The 17,003-nt window shown below is 41.5% G+C and overlaps 1 protein-coding gene across 1 annotated transcript in view; it reads right to left on the reverse strand.

Annotated features, from left to right (window-relative positions):
* The window catches only part of FANCE (FA complementation group E), a 103,360-nt gene that overhangs the window by 28,272 nt on the left and 58,085 nt on the right, over positions 1-17,003 (reverse strand). The window contains exons 7-9 of the mRNA XM_075264311.1: positions 16,113-16,188; positions 8,706-8,772; positions 5,459-5,584 (exon numbers count right to left, since the gene is read on the reverse strand). Coding sequence (XP_075120412.1) covers positions 5,459-5,584; positions 8,706-8,772; positions 16,113-16,188 — 269 coding nt within the window. The remainder of the gene's footprint in view (positions 1-5,458; positions 5,585-8,705; positions 8,773-16,112; positions 16,189-17,003) is intronic.

Raw genomic sequence — 17,003 nt, forward strand, 5'->3', positions numbered from 1 at the left:
TTGCCGGGCAGGAGTGGGTACCCTGTATCATATTTTTTGGGACTGTCCAGGGATCCGTCCGTTCTGGCTGGAGGTCAAGTCCCTTACAGACGCTCTATTTATTCAAGGTGTCCCTTTAGATCCCCTCATCTATCTCCTCAATCTCCCCCCTGCTCATCTGGGTAAGCACACCTCTAAATTGTTTCTTTATCTCTGTACCGCAGCCAAAACTCTCATCGCTCTCCGATGGAAGAGTGCCTCTCCTCCCTCTGGTTCTGATCTTGTAGCCCAAGTTAAGGATGTCCGTAGCATGGAGAACTTGACAGCCACACTTAACCATACTGTTGAGGCGTTCCAGGCTATATGGTCATCTTGGAACGCATACTGTATTTTGAATGGTCTCCGACTCCTTCCCCTTCCCTTCCCTTCCTCCCCCACCCCCTCATTTCTATTCTCAGGTTTTTGTGATATGTATACATTTCCAGTCTATTTAACGTTATATGTATTGCTTCACTTTCATGTTTAGGTTTTCAACTCTTGTGTTGTAATTTACAAAAATCCTTTCAATAAAAATTACAATTTAAAAAAAAAAAAAAATGTAGTCAATAAGTTATAGGCACCCCAAAATGGTGGCATTGAAAAGTACATTTAATGCCGCAAACACCAAGCCCTCATATGGCCACATTGCCAGAAAATAAAAATCTAGCTTGTACAATGTGAAGACAAAACCCCCAAAAGTCGCCAAATCATTAGGACATAAGTGGCTGCGACTAGAAGCAAATGTATAAGCTGTGCGAGCGTTTTCAGGGGACACCCCATATTTAGAGCTTATGAGAATATACCAGCGCTGATCCCACAGAATGCCCCTCTTCCCCGTCCGTGTCACAGGAGCTAGTGGGAAAATAGAATGGGATTTGGTGTACCCAATTTACTCCGCACAGCTTACATATTCACTTCTGGGTTACTAATGCTCACTACATCACTTGATAAATTCTTTGAGGGGTGCGGTTTTCAAAATGTGGTCACTTTCTAGAGGTTTCCACTGTTTTGACTCCTCAAGGGCTTTGTAAATGCGACATGGTTCCTGAAACTGATCACAGCCAGATCTGCCCTCTAAGAGCTCCTTGGCGTGCCTTCCTTTCTGCGTCTCGCTGTGCATCCATATATTAGTTTACACCCACAAGTGGGGTACTATGGTAGTCGGGAGAACCTGCATAACAAATTGTGGGATGCGTTTTTCCTTTAACCCCTTGTGAATGTGCAAATTCTAGGGATAAATGAAAATATTAGTAAAATAAAATCAAATTTGAAAATGTCACCTCCATTTTGTATTAATTCCTGTTAAGCAATTATAGGGTTAAAATACTAGGTATATGTTGTTTTGGCTTATTTAAGGGGTGCAGTTTTGAAAATGGGGTGATTTATGGGGGGTTTTAATACAAGGGTCTTTCAAAACCCCTTCATAACTGGATTAGTCCCTTAAAAAATGGGTTTTGGAAATGTCTTGAAAATTTTGAATATTGTTGTTTCACTTGTAAACCTTATAATGTCCGTAAAAAATAAAAGGGTGACTAAAGTTTGATGCCGACGTAAAGCAGAGGTCTGGGACATTAGATTTAGGATATAATTTTGGTGGTCTGACTATCTGTATGCAATGTACATCATTTCAAACTTTATAAAATGCATATTTTTCAAAATTTCCACGAAATTTCCTAATTTTTCCTAATTAAACACAAAACATATAAACATACATTTACTACTAACAGGAAGTATAATGGGTTACGAAAAAACAATCTGAAAATCACTTTGGTAAGTTAAAGCATTCCAAAGTTATTGCCACATAAAGTGACACGTCAGTTTTGAAAAATCGAGCTTGGTCAAGAAGTCAAAAAGTGCCTTCAGCGAGAAGGGGTTAAAAAGCAATTTTTTGTCCCCAACACGCAGGTATAGCCTTAAAAAAGGCTATTCTTCTACCTTTAGATGTCTTCTCCGCGCCGCCATTCGGTAGAAATCCAGATTTTCTTCCGTAGGCAAATGAGTTCTCTCGCAGCACTGGGGATGGCCCCCAGCGATCAAACAGCACTGGAGGTGTCACCAATGCTGCAAGAGTATTCTCCAGCGCTGTCTCTATCTTCGCCTGGAACAGCCTCTCCCTGCAACTTCTTCCGGCGCTGTCTTCCAACTTCTAGGTATGCGCAGTCCGATCTGCCGTCGGGCTTCGGGCAGAGCCGACAGTAAATTGGTGTAAGCGCCCATTTTCTTGTGGCTTCTTATACAGTAAGCTGGGGTAAGTGGCCATAAGAAAATGGCTGCTGGCATGCGCAGTCAGCTTTGCCATCAGGCCTGGGGACTAAAAGATTGAAACCAGTGCCAAAAGAAGACGCAGGGAGAGGCCGTTCCAGGTGAAGATAGAGGTGGCGCTGGAGATTTCTCTCACAGCATTGGGATGAACGCCCTCAGTGCTGCGAGAGAACTCATTTGCATACAGAAGAAAGCCGGTATTTCTACCGAACGGCGGTGCGAGAAAGACATCTAAAGGTAGGAGAAGAATAACCTCTCTTAAGGCTATTCCTATGTGTTAGGGACAAAAAAAATAGCTTTTTAATGATTGAATACCTTTAAAAAAAAGTCTGTTAGTGCTATCAATGGGATAATAAGTGCACTAAAATACCTTTAGCCGTGTTTTAAGTGATTTCTGGCTTTCTCTGGGAGTTCCGTGTGTCCTCTGCATTTACTTGGGTAGCTTCCTGATGTCTTAGCCTACAATTACCATGATGCATTGTAGTTCACTAAGATCCCCCCTTCCCCAACTTCTAACTAACTCTGTCCCCAAACTCCCTCCCCACCCCAACATACTTACCTATCCTGCGATAGAATGCTGCTTCTGCCGGTGTTCTATTGCGCCACTTCTGGTTCAGTTGTGAAGGAAACGAGGGCCGGTCCCTTACCCTTATGGAGCAGAGACATTTTTCATTTTTTTTTTTTCGTTTTTTACTCCTTGCATTCCGAAGCCATCGTACTTATATTATAAATGTGAAAGTTTGGAGGTTTGTGTGTTTTTTCCTCAATCACGCAAAAATGGCTGAACGGATTTGAATGAAATTTGGCACACGGATAGATTGTAACCTCAATTAAAATATAGGCTACTTTTATCCTAGTAAATGACATGGCTTCACGACTGTTATGAATTGATGTTCATATACTATATTACACTGCTCTTATCTCAGCTTCTGCGAAAGCCAAGGCTGTTATCTCTCTGTGTAAACACACGCTATCCCTTAGTGTTCATGCATTTGCATATTATCTGATCTGCTATAGGCACTTCTGACACACTGACATAGGCAATCACCTTTAATCCAAATTGGCAGTTTGTCAATTTTAAACATGCCTGGAAAAAGAGAATCTAATTTGTCGCAAACAACAAGAGCTATGAAGGAAGCCTGAAGTCACAGACTTCTCCTCAACTGGAGCTGAGGGAGATCATCGATGCCAATAACACGCTCATTATATGGCGTCCCAGTGAGCTGCTGAGATGCCTGAACAATTACAGGCACGGTGCGAAGAACAACTTCAGTGCCAGGCCAACTTGAGAGATGCTGAAACGCCGTAGTAACCGAATCATCAACGCCAACAACACGCTCATTATATGGTGTCCCAGCGAGCTGCTGAGATGCCAGGACCATTACGGGCATAGCGCGAGGAACGAGTTCAGCGGCAGGCCAGATTGGGAGTTGCCGAAATGCCGGAGCATGCGGATCATAAACGCCAACAACAGAGTCATTATATGGCTTCCCAGCGTGCTGCCAGAACAATCACGGGCACAGCGCGAGGAACGAGTTCAGCGGCAGGCCAGATTGGGAGTTGCCAAAACACCTGAGATGCCCCAACAATCACAGCCATGCTGTGAGGAATAAGTTCAGCAGCAGGACAGCTTAAGGGTGAGTTCACACTGAGTATACGCCAGCTTATTCTAAACGTAAAACACGTTCAGACTCAGCGGCGTATAAAGCAGTTCCCATTCACTTCTATGGGAGCCGGCATACGAGCGCTCCCCATAGAAATGAATGGGCTGCTTTTTTCACTACGAGCACTCCCATAGAAGTGAATGGGAAGTGCTTGCGTGTACAGCTCGGCATGAGCAGAGCTAGCCGTGCATGCGAGCACTTTCCATTAACTTTAATGGGAGTGCTCGTAGTGAAAAAAGCAGCCCATTCATTTCTATGGGGAGCGCTCGTATGCCGGCTCCCATTGAAATGAATGGGAACTGCTTTATACGCCGCTGATTCTGAACGTGTTTTACGTTCAGAATAAGCTGGCGTATACTCAGTGTGAACTCACCCTAAGAGCTGCCAAAACGCCGGAACAGGCAAACCATCGACGGCAGCATTTTGCTGAATATAGGCGGATCATCCAGTCCAACAACGCGCAGACGAAGTCGCGGGCAGAAGCTAGTAACTTCATAAATTTTCCATTTATGTAGTCATATGAGGGCATGACTTTTGCATGACAATTTGTACTTCAAAATGGTACCATTTATTATTTTGTATAATGTACTGGGAAGCAGGAAAAAAAATTCAGAATAAGGTGGGATTGAAAAAAAAAAAAAATGCAGTACCAACATTTTTTTTTGCTTTTAATGGCTTCCACTGAGTGGTAAAAATGCTACGTTAACTTTATTCTCCTGGTCTTTATTATCATGGCAATGCTGCAATTTTATTTATTTATTTATTTTTAATCTTGAAATAAAACTCTTTGAACCACTCTATTCTGGAACTTTTATTTTTTATTTATATTTCAGCGTATGGAGTTTTTTTTTTTTTTACAGAACAATATTATTATTGATACTATGTTCGAGAATGGATGATGTTTTAATCACTTTTCATTCCTTTTTTTTTCTCTTCTTTCAAACTCTAGGGGGCTTGAACATGTAATACTACTGTATTGCAGTCTATGTCAAATTCCCTATGTGGCTATTGAAACTTCAGTAGTTACATTACCAAGTGGGTCACAATCACACCACGGGGGGGGGGGGGGGGGGAGTTACCACGTTACCGATCACAATAAGAAAAGTGAAAGCAAGCAGATACCGTGACCATGGCATCTGAGTGACTAAACGCCCTGACAACGATTCTGGGTCCCTGCTGTGTGAAACAGCCCAGACACGGCAGCTAGTGTATCCGCTCTGCGGATCCCATACTTTGTCCCCTAGATGTACATCCTGATGCACTTAAGGGTTAAAGGTGTTTCCAGGGACTGCAGTTAACTTTGCTTACTCTGTACATTTGTTAAAATGTGCAAAGCCTCATCTCTAGGTTTCATGGGTAGTTGACCTGTGCTATGATGGCTGGCTTTACTGTGAAAAACCGCAGATGGTGGGAGAGGAGTGAGCCTAGGGGACGGGGGTTGGTTTCCGATCATGTGACCTGGGAGATATTTGTTTGCCTAGCAACAATAATTTTTAAATGGAAAAAACACTTACCAAGTTTTTTTTACTTGTCAGAAGAACCAATAATAGTTTAGAAAATGCCACAGACTTAGATAAGTTCTCTGCTGCATAACCTAGGTGTTTAAGCAGGAGCTCAAACTCCGATTGTTTTAATTTCTCCTAAAGTAAAAAAAAACAAAACAACAATTGTGATGTCATATATCCCACATGGAATACAAAATAAGTACAATAATACATACCAATCGTTATAATTATATTTACAGTGTTCAGCTACCATCAGTTCTATAACCACAGTCAGAGCCAGGAAAGATGTTGTGCAGGACTTCAAAATGTTCATTGATCACATGGCAATACCATATTTCCACCCCAATAAATGGGACTGAGCTCCAGCATGGCCATGTGACCAGTTAGTAAAAAAAAAAAATCCTTAGTGAGTAACCCATTAACCGCAGCTGAAACAGTGATTCTATTAAATCGTTAAGAAGTTAATTACACATTTGAGTCTGTTCTGCTAAAGGCAGGGGTCACCTATAATTACTGTATATGAATAGATTTGTTTTGGTATCTCGTTTCTGCAAAAATTCTGCTAATTTAAATGGCCAAGTAACAGAAGGACATCCCTTCTATGAACTGGTACGTACAACTGAACTGCATATTCTGGATGGGCCACACCAGTGATTTATAAAGTGGTAATATTACATCACTGTCCTGCAAGTCCATACTCCTTTTAATACATAAAACTCTGCAGGCCTTAGAAGTAGCTGATTGATATTGCATGATGTTATTCAATCTATGATCTAAATGCAGGTTCTTCTTCACCAGTGACTTTCCCAGTTTTACTCCCCCTAGGAAAGAGGTACCAAATGCCCGGGCTGTGGACCAGTACCGGGCCCATGAATTACTTGGTACCAGGCTGTGCTAGTAATTGGGGACCTCTGTGTCGGCTGATGCTCCTATGTTGCGTGATTTCCACAGCATCAGCAAACACCTGGTAGGTGTCTAGAAGACCCATTTCTGAGAGTGAGCGCTGGCACAGCCTACACTAGTGGATCACTTTCCACTTAACTGCTTACTAATGCAGCTCCCAGGATCTCTTCTAACACACAGGATGTGTGCATCTTGTATTTTGCTCCTGGAACCATTACTATGGTGCTGCTGAGGAGAAGCATAGAAGATGCACAAATCCTTTGTGATCCTGAGAACTGCATTAGTAAGCAGGTAAATAAAATGTAATTGTAGCTATACTAACAGTATGTAGAGGGGAGGGACTATTACCTGTTTGGGGGCGCTATATTTTTTTTCCTATCAGTATTGTAGTATGGGAGGAAATCCAATTAGGTTAGTTTAAGAAGCTCTTTCCTTACTACACTCTGTGTTGGTATATATCGAAATAAAGCTACATGTGATTCTCTAAACATATTGGAGTAAGCGCAGTGCTTCTTCGTTTTGGTCTATCGTCTGCTATTCTGGTGTATTTTCCCTTTTAACTCTATAGCTAAATGTACACTGATGTGGGGTTACATAGAGACTTTTTGTAGCATACTTACAGTTGATAGAATGTACATTAGATTTTTCAGACAATATTGTACAACTAATTATTAACAAAGGCTTTATGTGAAGTAAAGGACTTATTGTGCATTTGTAAACTTGCCCAATAAAGGAAAGCTTGCAAATAAAATAAAATATTCTCTATATTTTTTTTAAAGTATTAAGTACAACCTTTAATGTTCTCTATGAAATCAAATGATCAAATGATTGCAAGTTCAAAAAAAAAATAAAAAAAAATATATATATATATATATATATATATATATATATATATATATATATATATATATATATATATATATATATATTAGTTCAAATCACCCCCATGTCCCTAGAATACATATCAAAACAAAAACATTACTGTTGAAACACATACACATTTGGTATCCCTGTGTCCGAAAACCCCCGGTTCTATTTACATTGGTGAAATATTATATTATTATGTTATTAAATATTTTACAAAATTTTTTGCTTCAAATTTTTTTTCCCTATTTTCCTCCTCTAAAACCTTAGCGCGTCTTATGGTCCGGTGCATCTTATAGTCCGAAAAATTCTGTTGTAAGATTGATTTCAGTAGCCAAAACTAACAATGTGCCTAATTTATTAAGTATAGAATTCCTCTTAATATACTAGGTGCATCTAAAACCCTCCATGCACCAGAATCAGAAATCTACACCATCTAGCAATTGGTGCAAGTCTGAATCATCATTTATGCTAGTTTCTGGCTAACTTCCAACATGCATGCCCATTTTTTCAGAAAGTAGTGTGCAAGCCACAAATTGGTGAATTTCCAAAATGAGAAACAGCATTTGTACACCAGTTCCCAGCATAAATAAATGATAATAAATTCTTCCCTCTCACTTAGCTCTTACAAATTCCAATTCTAATAATATATATCATGGAATCACAAAAACAGTCAACATAAATGTCTATAACCATGTTAGAAATTACACTCATTGATGGACCCAGAAATGCCAGATTGCTGCAAACCTCAGAATGCAGTTTTGTCTCAGGCAGATAAATTATGTAAATGATCTGTGGTCTGTTTAGACAATGGCGCTTGCCACAAGAAGGTATAAAAGTGCTTAGCCCCTCCTTCACCAGGAAATTTTGAGCCCATTTAAAGTACTGGCATTAAAAGCCTTCCACTGTCATCACCTTGGTTTACAGCGGTGATGTGAATAAGAAACATGGACTGTTACAGACTATAATTACATCACCCTTAGCAATAGATTCTGCTCGATATTCAATGTCAGTTAGATTTGAGTTTGGAGGACTGCTAGTACCTGCTAATACTAGCTTTTGCTGTGGAGCAACACACCGCCCCAACTGTGAGATGATCTGGTGAGCCATCACATACAACAGTTGGTCACCCTTCTAATAGAGCATTTATGGGACCAGCTGGGACATCAGCTTTGGCAATCTACGAATATGCAGGATATAAAGGTCTAGATACCATATGGAACCTTTATGCCTCCGTACTCCACTGTATCTCAACAGGGTACTACAGCCTACTTTCAATTGCACAGTTTACCATAATAAATGTATACTTTTACACTAATATTGTAGTCACTTACCTATATCATTATTACATTCACACATATAAAGTTTTATTACACTCCAAAAACTCATTATTGATGCGTTTGCTTGTTTTTTTCATCAATGAGTGTATTCTGGATTGATTAAATACACTAGGAAAGCTTTCTTGTTATTTTGTTATACATTGCCATACCTTTTTATCAACCAGCATGTGAAGAACACTGACAGTCACTTCAGAGCATGGTACCTTAAAGATTGGACTGTAAAAGAGAAAGTACTAAAGAATACATAGGCAAATGCAAATCATTGTCTTTTTCATTTTTCTATTAAATTATCAGTTCCTCATTGGCAAAATTGTGAAACTTTAGTTGATCCATGGCATATATGGAAAACCGGAGTTAGAACTTACCGGTAACTATTTCCATGAAATCCACCATGACTGCTACACAAGGAGGTTGACCTCTGACCCCGCTGTAGGGACAGGAACTGAGAGACTTGTTAAATACACCACTCCCACCACCATTCACCAGTGTTTACCAAATTACAAAGGAAAGGTGCGAAATATAAACTACAGTATGCTGTCTTACATAAAGATATTAACTAGGGAGAGTAATTAGACGCCGTCATGGTGGATTTCATGGAAATAGAGTTACCGGTAAGTTCTAACTCCGGTTTTCCATTTCATCCACCATGACGGCTACACAAGGAGATATACCAGATTACAACTCCTAGGGCGGGATTACCTGCTGAAAGGACCTTACGTCCAAAGGCTAAATCACTTACCGAACCTAACCTGTAGTGTTTAGCAAAGGTCAGCGAACTAGCTCAAGTGGGAGCCCTGCATATCTGCTCTAGGGAAGCCTCCCGTCTCTCATCCCAGGAGGAGGAAGCTGCCCCAGGTGAATGAGCTTTGATGTTCCCTGGCTCTGGTAGATTCCTTAACAGGAAAGCCTGCAGGATTGTCACATTAATCCCCCTGCAATGGTAGTTTTGGAAGCCTTATGACCTTTATTTTTGTACCCACAAATTTAATTTAATAAATTGACATCCTTTCTCCAGGAGGAGGTAGTTTCCGGGTAGGCGACCACTGCCCTTCTCACGTCCATGGCCTGCTACTCCCTCTCTTTTGAAGAAGAGGGATTTGAGCGAAAGGAGGTAGTTCTCTAAACTGCTCTCTGAGGAACTCTGCCACTGCCTCCGGCATAAAATTTTGGATCCGGCCTTAAAGAATCCTGTCACTTTGATTCTGAGATAAGGTTCCCTAATAGATAGAGCCTGAATCTCCGCTAAGAGCCTAGCAGTGGAGAGAGCGAACAAACTACCTCTTCAATGTTCATGGCTTTACCTAGTGGCATTGAATCCTTCATCCCTGTCCTCAGGAGTGGAATTTATTTCTGAAACTGACAGGATAAGGATCAATAGATATAATCCTTTGCTCAGAATCCAGGAAGGATAGAATGAGAACCTTCTCTCCCTAGAAAAGATCTGGACACTGACCCCGCTGCAGAACAGGCAGAATGTATATAGGCCATTAGCCGGACTTACCAAATATCTACTAACATACTCCTTTATCCGCCTAGGCATAAAGTGCAACCTACGTACACTATTATCAGAACAGGTCGCCTGTATAATAACATACACTATTATCAGAACAGACGGACCTATTGTAACCCGCAGAAGACTGTAGCCGTTTGCACTGTTGTCAGAAAGGGGTTTTATTCTCCAATCACTAGATATCTCACCTGATATAAGCAGGAACCTGTAATGAATATTATGTCCTTGCGCAATAGGCATATACCATTCGACAATGGCGTCAGTCCTATTATCCATATTCACACACACACACACCGATCAATATGTACCATTCCACAATGGTGTTATGCGTGCCATATACATAAGTATATATATATATACACACATAACCGCATATATCTCCATACCATATACTATTCAATGATGGTGTTAAGCATGCTATATCTCAATCTGTATATATTGTTCAGTACTGATATACTGTGTCCCTTATACCATTCGCCAATGGTGTTATGCATGTTATCTACACCTATCTATATACCACATAATATACCCTTCAATAATGGCATTATGTATGCTATATCATTATATACCACTCCGCAGTGGTGTTAAGCATGTTATACCTCTATGCACATATACCATTCCATACTGGTGTAATGCAACCATTATATACCATTCAACGATGGTGTTATGCAAGCTATATACACATATATGCATATATCTCTACATATATATAAATGCATACCCATAATCATATATCATTCATTAATGGTGTTATGCATGCCATATCATTATGTACCATTCAAAGATGGTATTGAGCATGTTATAACTTTCCGTATATATCATTCAATACTGGCATATTGCATCCATTATATACCATTCGACAATGGTGTTATGTAAGCTATATACCCATACACCGTTATATATCATTCAGTAATGGTGTTATGCATGCTATATCATTATATACCGTTCAAAAATGGTATTGAGCATGCTATATCTTTTCGTATATATAGCATTCAATACTGGTGTATTGCATCCGTTACATACCATTCAACAATGGTGTCATACATGCTATATATACACACCTATCTGTAGCCGACATTATATGCCATTCCACAATGGTGTTATGTATGCCATATGTGCCACGCACACACACATATATATATATATATATATATATATATATATACACACCATTCAATAATGGAGTTATGTAAGCCTCATAAGTTCATCCGTATATATTGTTCAGTAATGGTGATAGGTATAGCATGTCTATCTCCCCCATGGAGATCAGTACTCTGTCCATATATACCCTTCAGCAAAGGGTCTATATATGTCAGTCACCGCCTTCAGCCCTGAAGCTATACCTTTCAGCTCTTAAGCTACACAGGTTAGTAAATGCCTTTTAGCCATGAAGTTATACAGGTTAGTATGAAGCTATACAGGTTAGTAAATGCCTTTTAGCCATGCGGCCGTACAGGTTAGTAAATACCTTTTGGCCATACAGGTTAGTAAATGCCTTTTAGCCATGCGGCCATACAGGTTAGTAAATGCCTTTTAGCCATGCGGCCATACAGGTTAGTAAATGCCTTTTAGCCATGCGGCCATACAGGTTAGTAAATGCCTTTTAGCCATGCGGCCATACAGGTTAGTAAATGCCTTTTAGCCATGCGGCCATACAGGTTAGTAAATTCCTTTTAGCCATGCGGCCATACAGGTTAGTAAATGCCTTTTAGCCATGCGGCCATACAGGTTAGTAAATGCCTTTTAGCCATGCGGCCATACAGGTTAGTAAATGCCTTTTAGCCATGCGGCCATACAGGTTAGTAAATGCCTTTTAGCCATGCGGCCATACAGGTTAGTAAATGCCTTTTAGCCATGCGGCCATACAGGTTAGTAAATGCCTTTTAGCCATGCGGCCATACAGGTTAGTAAATGCCTTTTAGCCATGCGGCCATACAGGTTAGTAAATGCCTTTTAGCCATGCGGCCATACAGGTTAGTAAATGCCTTTTAGCCATGCGGCCATACAGGTTAGTAAATGCTTTTCGGCCATGCGGCCATACAGGTTAGTAAATAGCTTGTATTCATCCAGTTAATTTTTTGCCTTTGTTCGCACAGTGTTCACACAGTGTTCACATGTCAAAGAGCATCTAACAAGCACAGCCAGGGTCTCTGTAAGATCTCATTCCACAATGGCACACCCTGGCCTACCACCTTCAGCACATAGTGTTCCAAAAGGAACCACATATATCAACCAGCAATGGTGTTATGCATGCACACATGTACATATGACTCAACAATGGGATTAACCCACACCGCAAAGCGTTATGCCTGCCATATCTATATACACACCTACATATATATATATATATATATATATATATATATATATACACATACACATATCAGTGTATACTATACTTACATATACACATACACCCATGCATCAATGAGCATTGGCATTATCCATATATATCATAAGGCAATGGTATCATCAGTATCTACCATTAACAATGGTGTTATGTCTGCTATATATCACTTAGTATATATCATCCAGCACTGATATAATGCATCCATTATATATCATTCACCCCTGGTGTTATGCATGTATACCTATCCATATGTACCACTCTGTCTTTAACACAGCAGAATAGCCGGTTTTGATCAGGCCTCAGCCCTGAAATTACTGACCGCACTCTTTTAGGATGTGGCAGGTGATGATCAGACCAGGCCAAATTTTAACTGAGGCCACGCCAGACAATGTTGCACCTGTGCAAACCGTTTTGTCAGAATCCCAGCTAGCAAGGCTTCACCTGAGATAAGCCTTTCACCTTGGGCGTTTCCCCCCAGCAGGATCTGCGGGATAATCAGCAAACTGCTACCATGTTTTACTCTGTTATACACTAGGCATCCTGGGAATTTGCCTCTCAATAGAACTTTACCCTCTATGCTTTCCCTGGCTAAGCTTAGTCTTTATCTCAGGAAAAGCCTCCTATAAGCCACAAGGTCCTACCCATTCTAAGGCTTTAAGAGAAATAAACCTACTTTTCCTTCTGTCATCTAGACAGGGCACAAGGCTAGAACTGGAGGACTGGACTTCTTTATACTGAAAGGCCTAAGTCCTCCAAAGTTGGCTTACCCCCTTAAGGGCCTTCGCCGTACTTCCTGAGCATAGGGTTTCTAGAACAGGAATGCCAACTCCTTCCCACAAAGTGGTCATTCCCTGGGAGTTTTTAATACACCCAAGGTTTAATGGGAACCTTCCGTCTCCAATTACAATTGGAGACTGGAAGCCCAAATTACACTCTGCCCCATTAAAAGGAGAAAGCGAAAAAAATAAAAATAAATCAATAAAATTCTCAGGTACAGAGCAGCTGTTCCAAGTACTCACAACACAAAGGGAGCTGGAACAGCCAGGGGATTTGTGATCAACAGCTGTGCCTCAGAGAGCAACATGCTGGAACATACAGTGATACATCACATACCTTGCAGGAATGTCGCCTGGTTCACTCACCGCCCGACATTCATCCCTTGTATAGCCAGAAATTCCTTGATCCTGCAGCCTCCCAGGAAGCTGGGACGCACGCCACTGTGCTCGGCTATGTCACATCCTGGAACGCCAGTACGCCTAGGTTGGCCGTTCCTCTCCTGTGTGCTGGCCGGAGCCGGCATCCACTCTACCCCCTGCATTAGCCATAACTGACCGCTGGAAGGGGGGAGTTTTCCACCCGGGGGCAGGCCGGAGCGATACCTCCGTGTCCTTAATGGCCCAGGGAGGCAGGCGCCTTTGACTACGACCGAGGGCCGGACGGTGGTAATACTTACCTATTCCCCCAGACGGAGGAGAGCCTCTCATTCCGACCCTGTGTAGGGACAGGAAACACTGGTGAATGGTGGTGGGAGTGGTGTATTTAACAAGTCTCTCAGTTCCTGTCCCTACAGCGGGGTCAGAGGTCAACCTCCTTGTGTAGCTGTCATGGTGGATGAAATGGAAAAGATTATTTTAGATTTATGTCTGATGGTTTTATTGCCATTTTTTTTTTGGCCTTTTTTTAATATAAACATTAGAGATGAGCGAACAGTGTTCTATCGAACACATGTTCGATCGGATATCAGGCTGTTCGAGATGTTCGATTCCATACGGATACCACGTGGCAAACTCCAAAAAAATTAGCTTCCCCTCCCACCTTCCCTGGCACTTTTTTTGCACCAATAACAGCGCAGGGGAGGTGGGACAGGAACTACGACAACAAGGACCTTGAAAAAAATCTGAAAAAGTCATTGGCTGCCGAAATCAGGTGACCCCCATTTTAGACGAATAGTGGATTTCAAATCTGGGTCATAGGAGACTGTGAACTTTGTGACTATGAGACAGGGATAGATGTACAGGCAGGGATAGCTAGGGAAGCTAGGGATAACCTTTATTTATGTGGGAATGTTATTAAAAATAACTTTTTGGGGCTCTATCTGGTGTGTAATTGTGTTTTTTGTGAGATAAACTTTTTTCCCCATAGGAATGCATTGAGCAGCGTTGATTGGCCGAATGAGATACAGAAGACGTGCAGAGACTCAGCAGTGTTGAGCCAGTTCTGCTCAACTACACCGTGTGCTGGTCAGCACTGCTGTGCGAGCTCGGCACACACTCAGCTCTGCATCACCGCTGGCATTGGCCAGCGTTGATTGGCCAGTATACAGAATCAGCAGAGCTGAGTGTGTGCCGAGCTCGCACAGCAGAGCCGACCGGCACACGGGGTAGTTGAGCAGAACTGGCTCAACACTGCTGAGTCTCTGCACAGTAGAGGTGAGTGTGTGCACTCGCTCAGCTCGGCTGCATCACCGCATACCCATAGGAATGCATTGGCCAGCGTTGATTGGCCAGTCTCCAGCCAATCAGCGCTGGCTCTGCCGGAGGAGGCGGAGTCTAAGGTCAGACCTGAATGGAGACTGGTGTGGATCTTAGACTCCGCCTCCTCCGGCAGAGCCAGCGCTGATTGGCCGAATTCTGAAGACTGGCCAATCAACGCTTGCCAATGCATTCCTATGGGAAAAAGTTAGCTTGCGAAAATCGCAAGCTGACAGGGATTTCCATGTAATAAAGTGACTTTTATGCCCCCAGACATGCTTCCCCTGCTGTCCCAGTGTCATTCCAGGGTGTTGGTATCATTTCCTGGGGCGTCATAGTGGACTTGGTGACCCTCCTGAGACGGATTTGGGTTTCTCCCTTAACGAGTATATGTTCCCCATAGACTATAATGGGGTTCGAAACCCGTTCGAACAGTCAAACAGTGAGCGGCTGTTCGAATCGGATTTCGAACTTCGAACATTTGGGTGTTCGCTCATCTCTAATAAACATCTTTGGGAGGCTAAACTGTGGCGTTCACCATATGAGAAAAATATTTTTTAGATTTGGAAGTCTAATTTACTTATGTTTATTTTTTATATTTTCTGTGTTTAATTTAAATTTTGATTTCCTTTTAATTTCAATTGTTAGATCGTTTGTGCTATACTATGCACAAACAGCAGAGATCGGGCATGTATAGTGCCCTGCTCAACTCACAAGTGCCAACTTTATAGGGATATTTTACTCAGTACTCCCATCCAAAGGATGGGGGGGAACTTGTTCATTGGTTGGGGTCCTACTACTAGGGCCTTTACTGATCATCAGAATTGAGGTGATTTGTGCCCCAGTTTTGGAAGGAGTGGCAAAAAGAACATTGATTACAATGAGGTGAACATAGCCATCTCTTGTGGCTCCATGGAAATCAATGTCCACCCTGCCAATCCATTCAAAATCAGGATGTAAAGCAACCTAGTTTTTGTAATTAGTTGGTGTCCTAGTGATCCAACTCCCACCAATCAGGGGGTAACTTGTTCTGACTAGAATACCCCTTTAAATACCCAGTACCTGGCACATACAGATGTCAGGAAGGGATCAATAACTGTCAGCTAAATTCTTGTTCAGAGTTTGATTTATCAAAAACATAAATGAAAGCAAGTTGAAAACCCAGCTCTTAATTCGAGTGTGCAAAATTATAGATATTTCTTTTTAAAATGAAGATTACACTTACTCAAAACACAGATGTAATTCATGTGGCTCAAGACATTCAGAAATCATTCGACAAAGAAAATCTGCCAATACAGATCCTATCACAATACAGAAAAGGAAGGAAAACGTGTCAGCAATGGTTTTAAAACTTCAACACAAAAACATTAACTAAAAATGTTACGCAATCAAGTGGTGAATACACTAATTATATTCACAATATATCTCTTAAGATAGGTTACCAGTGTTAAATGGGAGTCTGACTGAAGTGACACTTAGGCTAAGGCAGTGGTTCTTAACTGGGGTTCGATCGAACCCTAGGCCCTATGCACGGTTCATTTTGTGTACCAGTAAAAAAACCCATATACCTATGTCTTGAATTTGGAAAAAAATCATATTTGATTTAATCACTAAAGAAGGGTTCGGTGAATGTGCATATGAAACTGGTGGGTTTAGTACCTTAAACAAGGTTAAGAACCACTGGGCTAAGGCCCCACGGGATGACCCGCAGCTATAAGGTACTGTGGGAAAAACCACGGCAGGAACGCATCGCAATTCTTCCCACAGTACTTTAAACAGAAAGTTCACTGTGTTTTCCTCTGCGGACTGTTACAATTATATCTACGGGGAAGCCACCGGCGTTTCCTTAGATATAATTGACATGCTGCGATTTTTACTGCAAAATGGGCATGGGATTCGCAAGAATCCCATCCACTTTGCAGTTACTGTCAAATGCTGCAATTTTCTCCCGCAGCGTTTCCGACCTGTGGGGCCCCAGCCTCAATGAGAAAAGCTCTGTGCAGCTTTTTTGGGAGGCTGCTTGATTGACAATACTCTAGAAGACCACTCCTTTAAGAAATGTAAAGTAAAATTTGGCACTCAGAAGTACATATGAATCATGTATCAGTTTTGATTT

This window comes from Leptodactylus fuscus, chromosome 2, assembly GCF_031893055.1.
Source record: "Leptodactylus fuscus isolate aLepFus1 chromosome 2, aLepFus1.hap2, whole genome shotgun sequence".
In the NCBI taxonomy this organism is placed as follows: Eukaryota; Metazoa; Chordata; class Amphibia; order Anura; family Leptodactylidae; genus Leptodactylus; species Leptodactylus fuscus.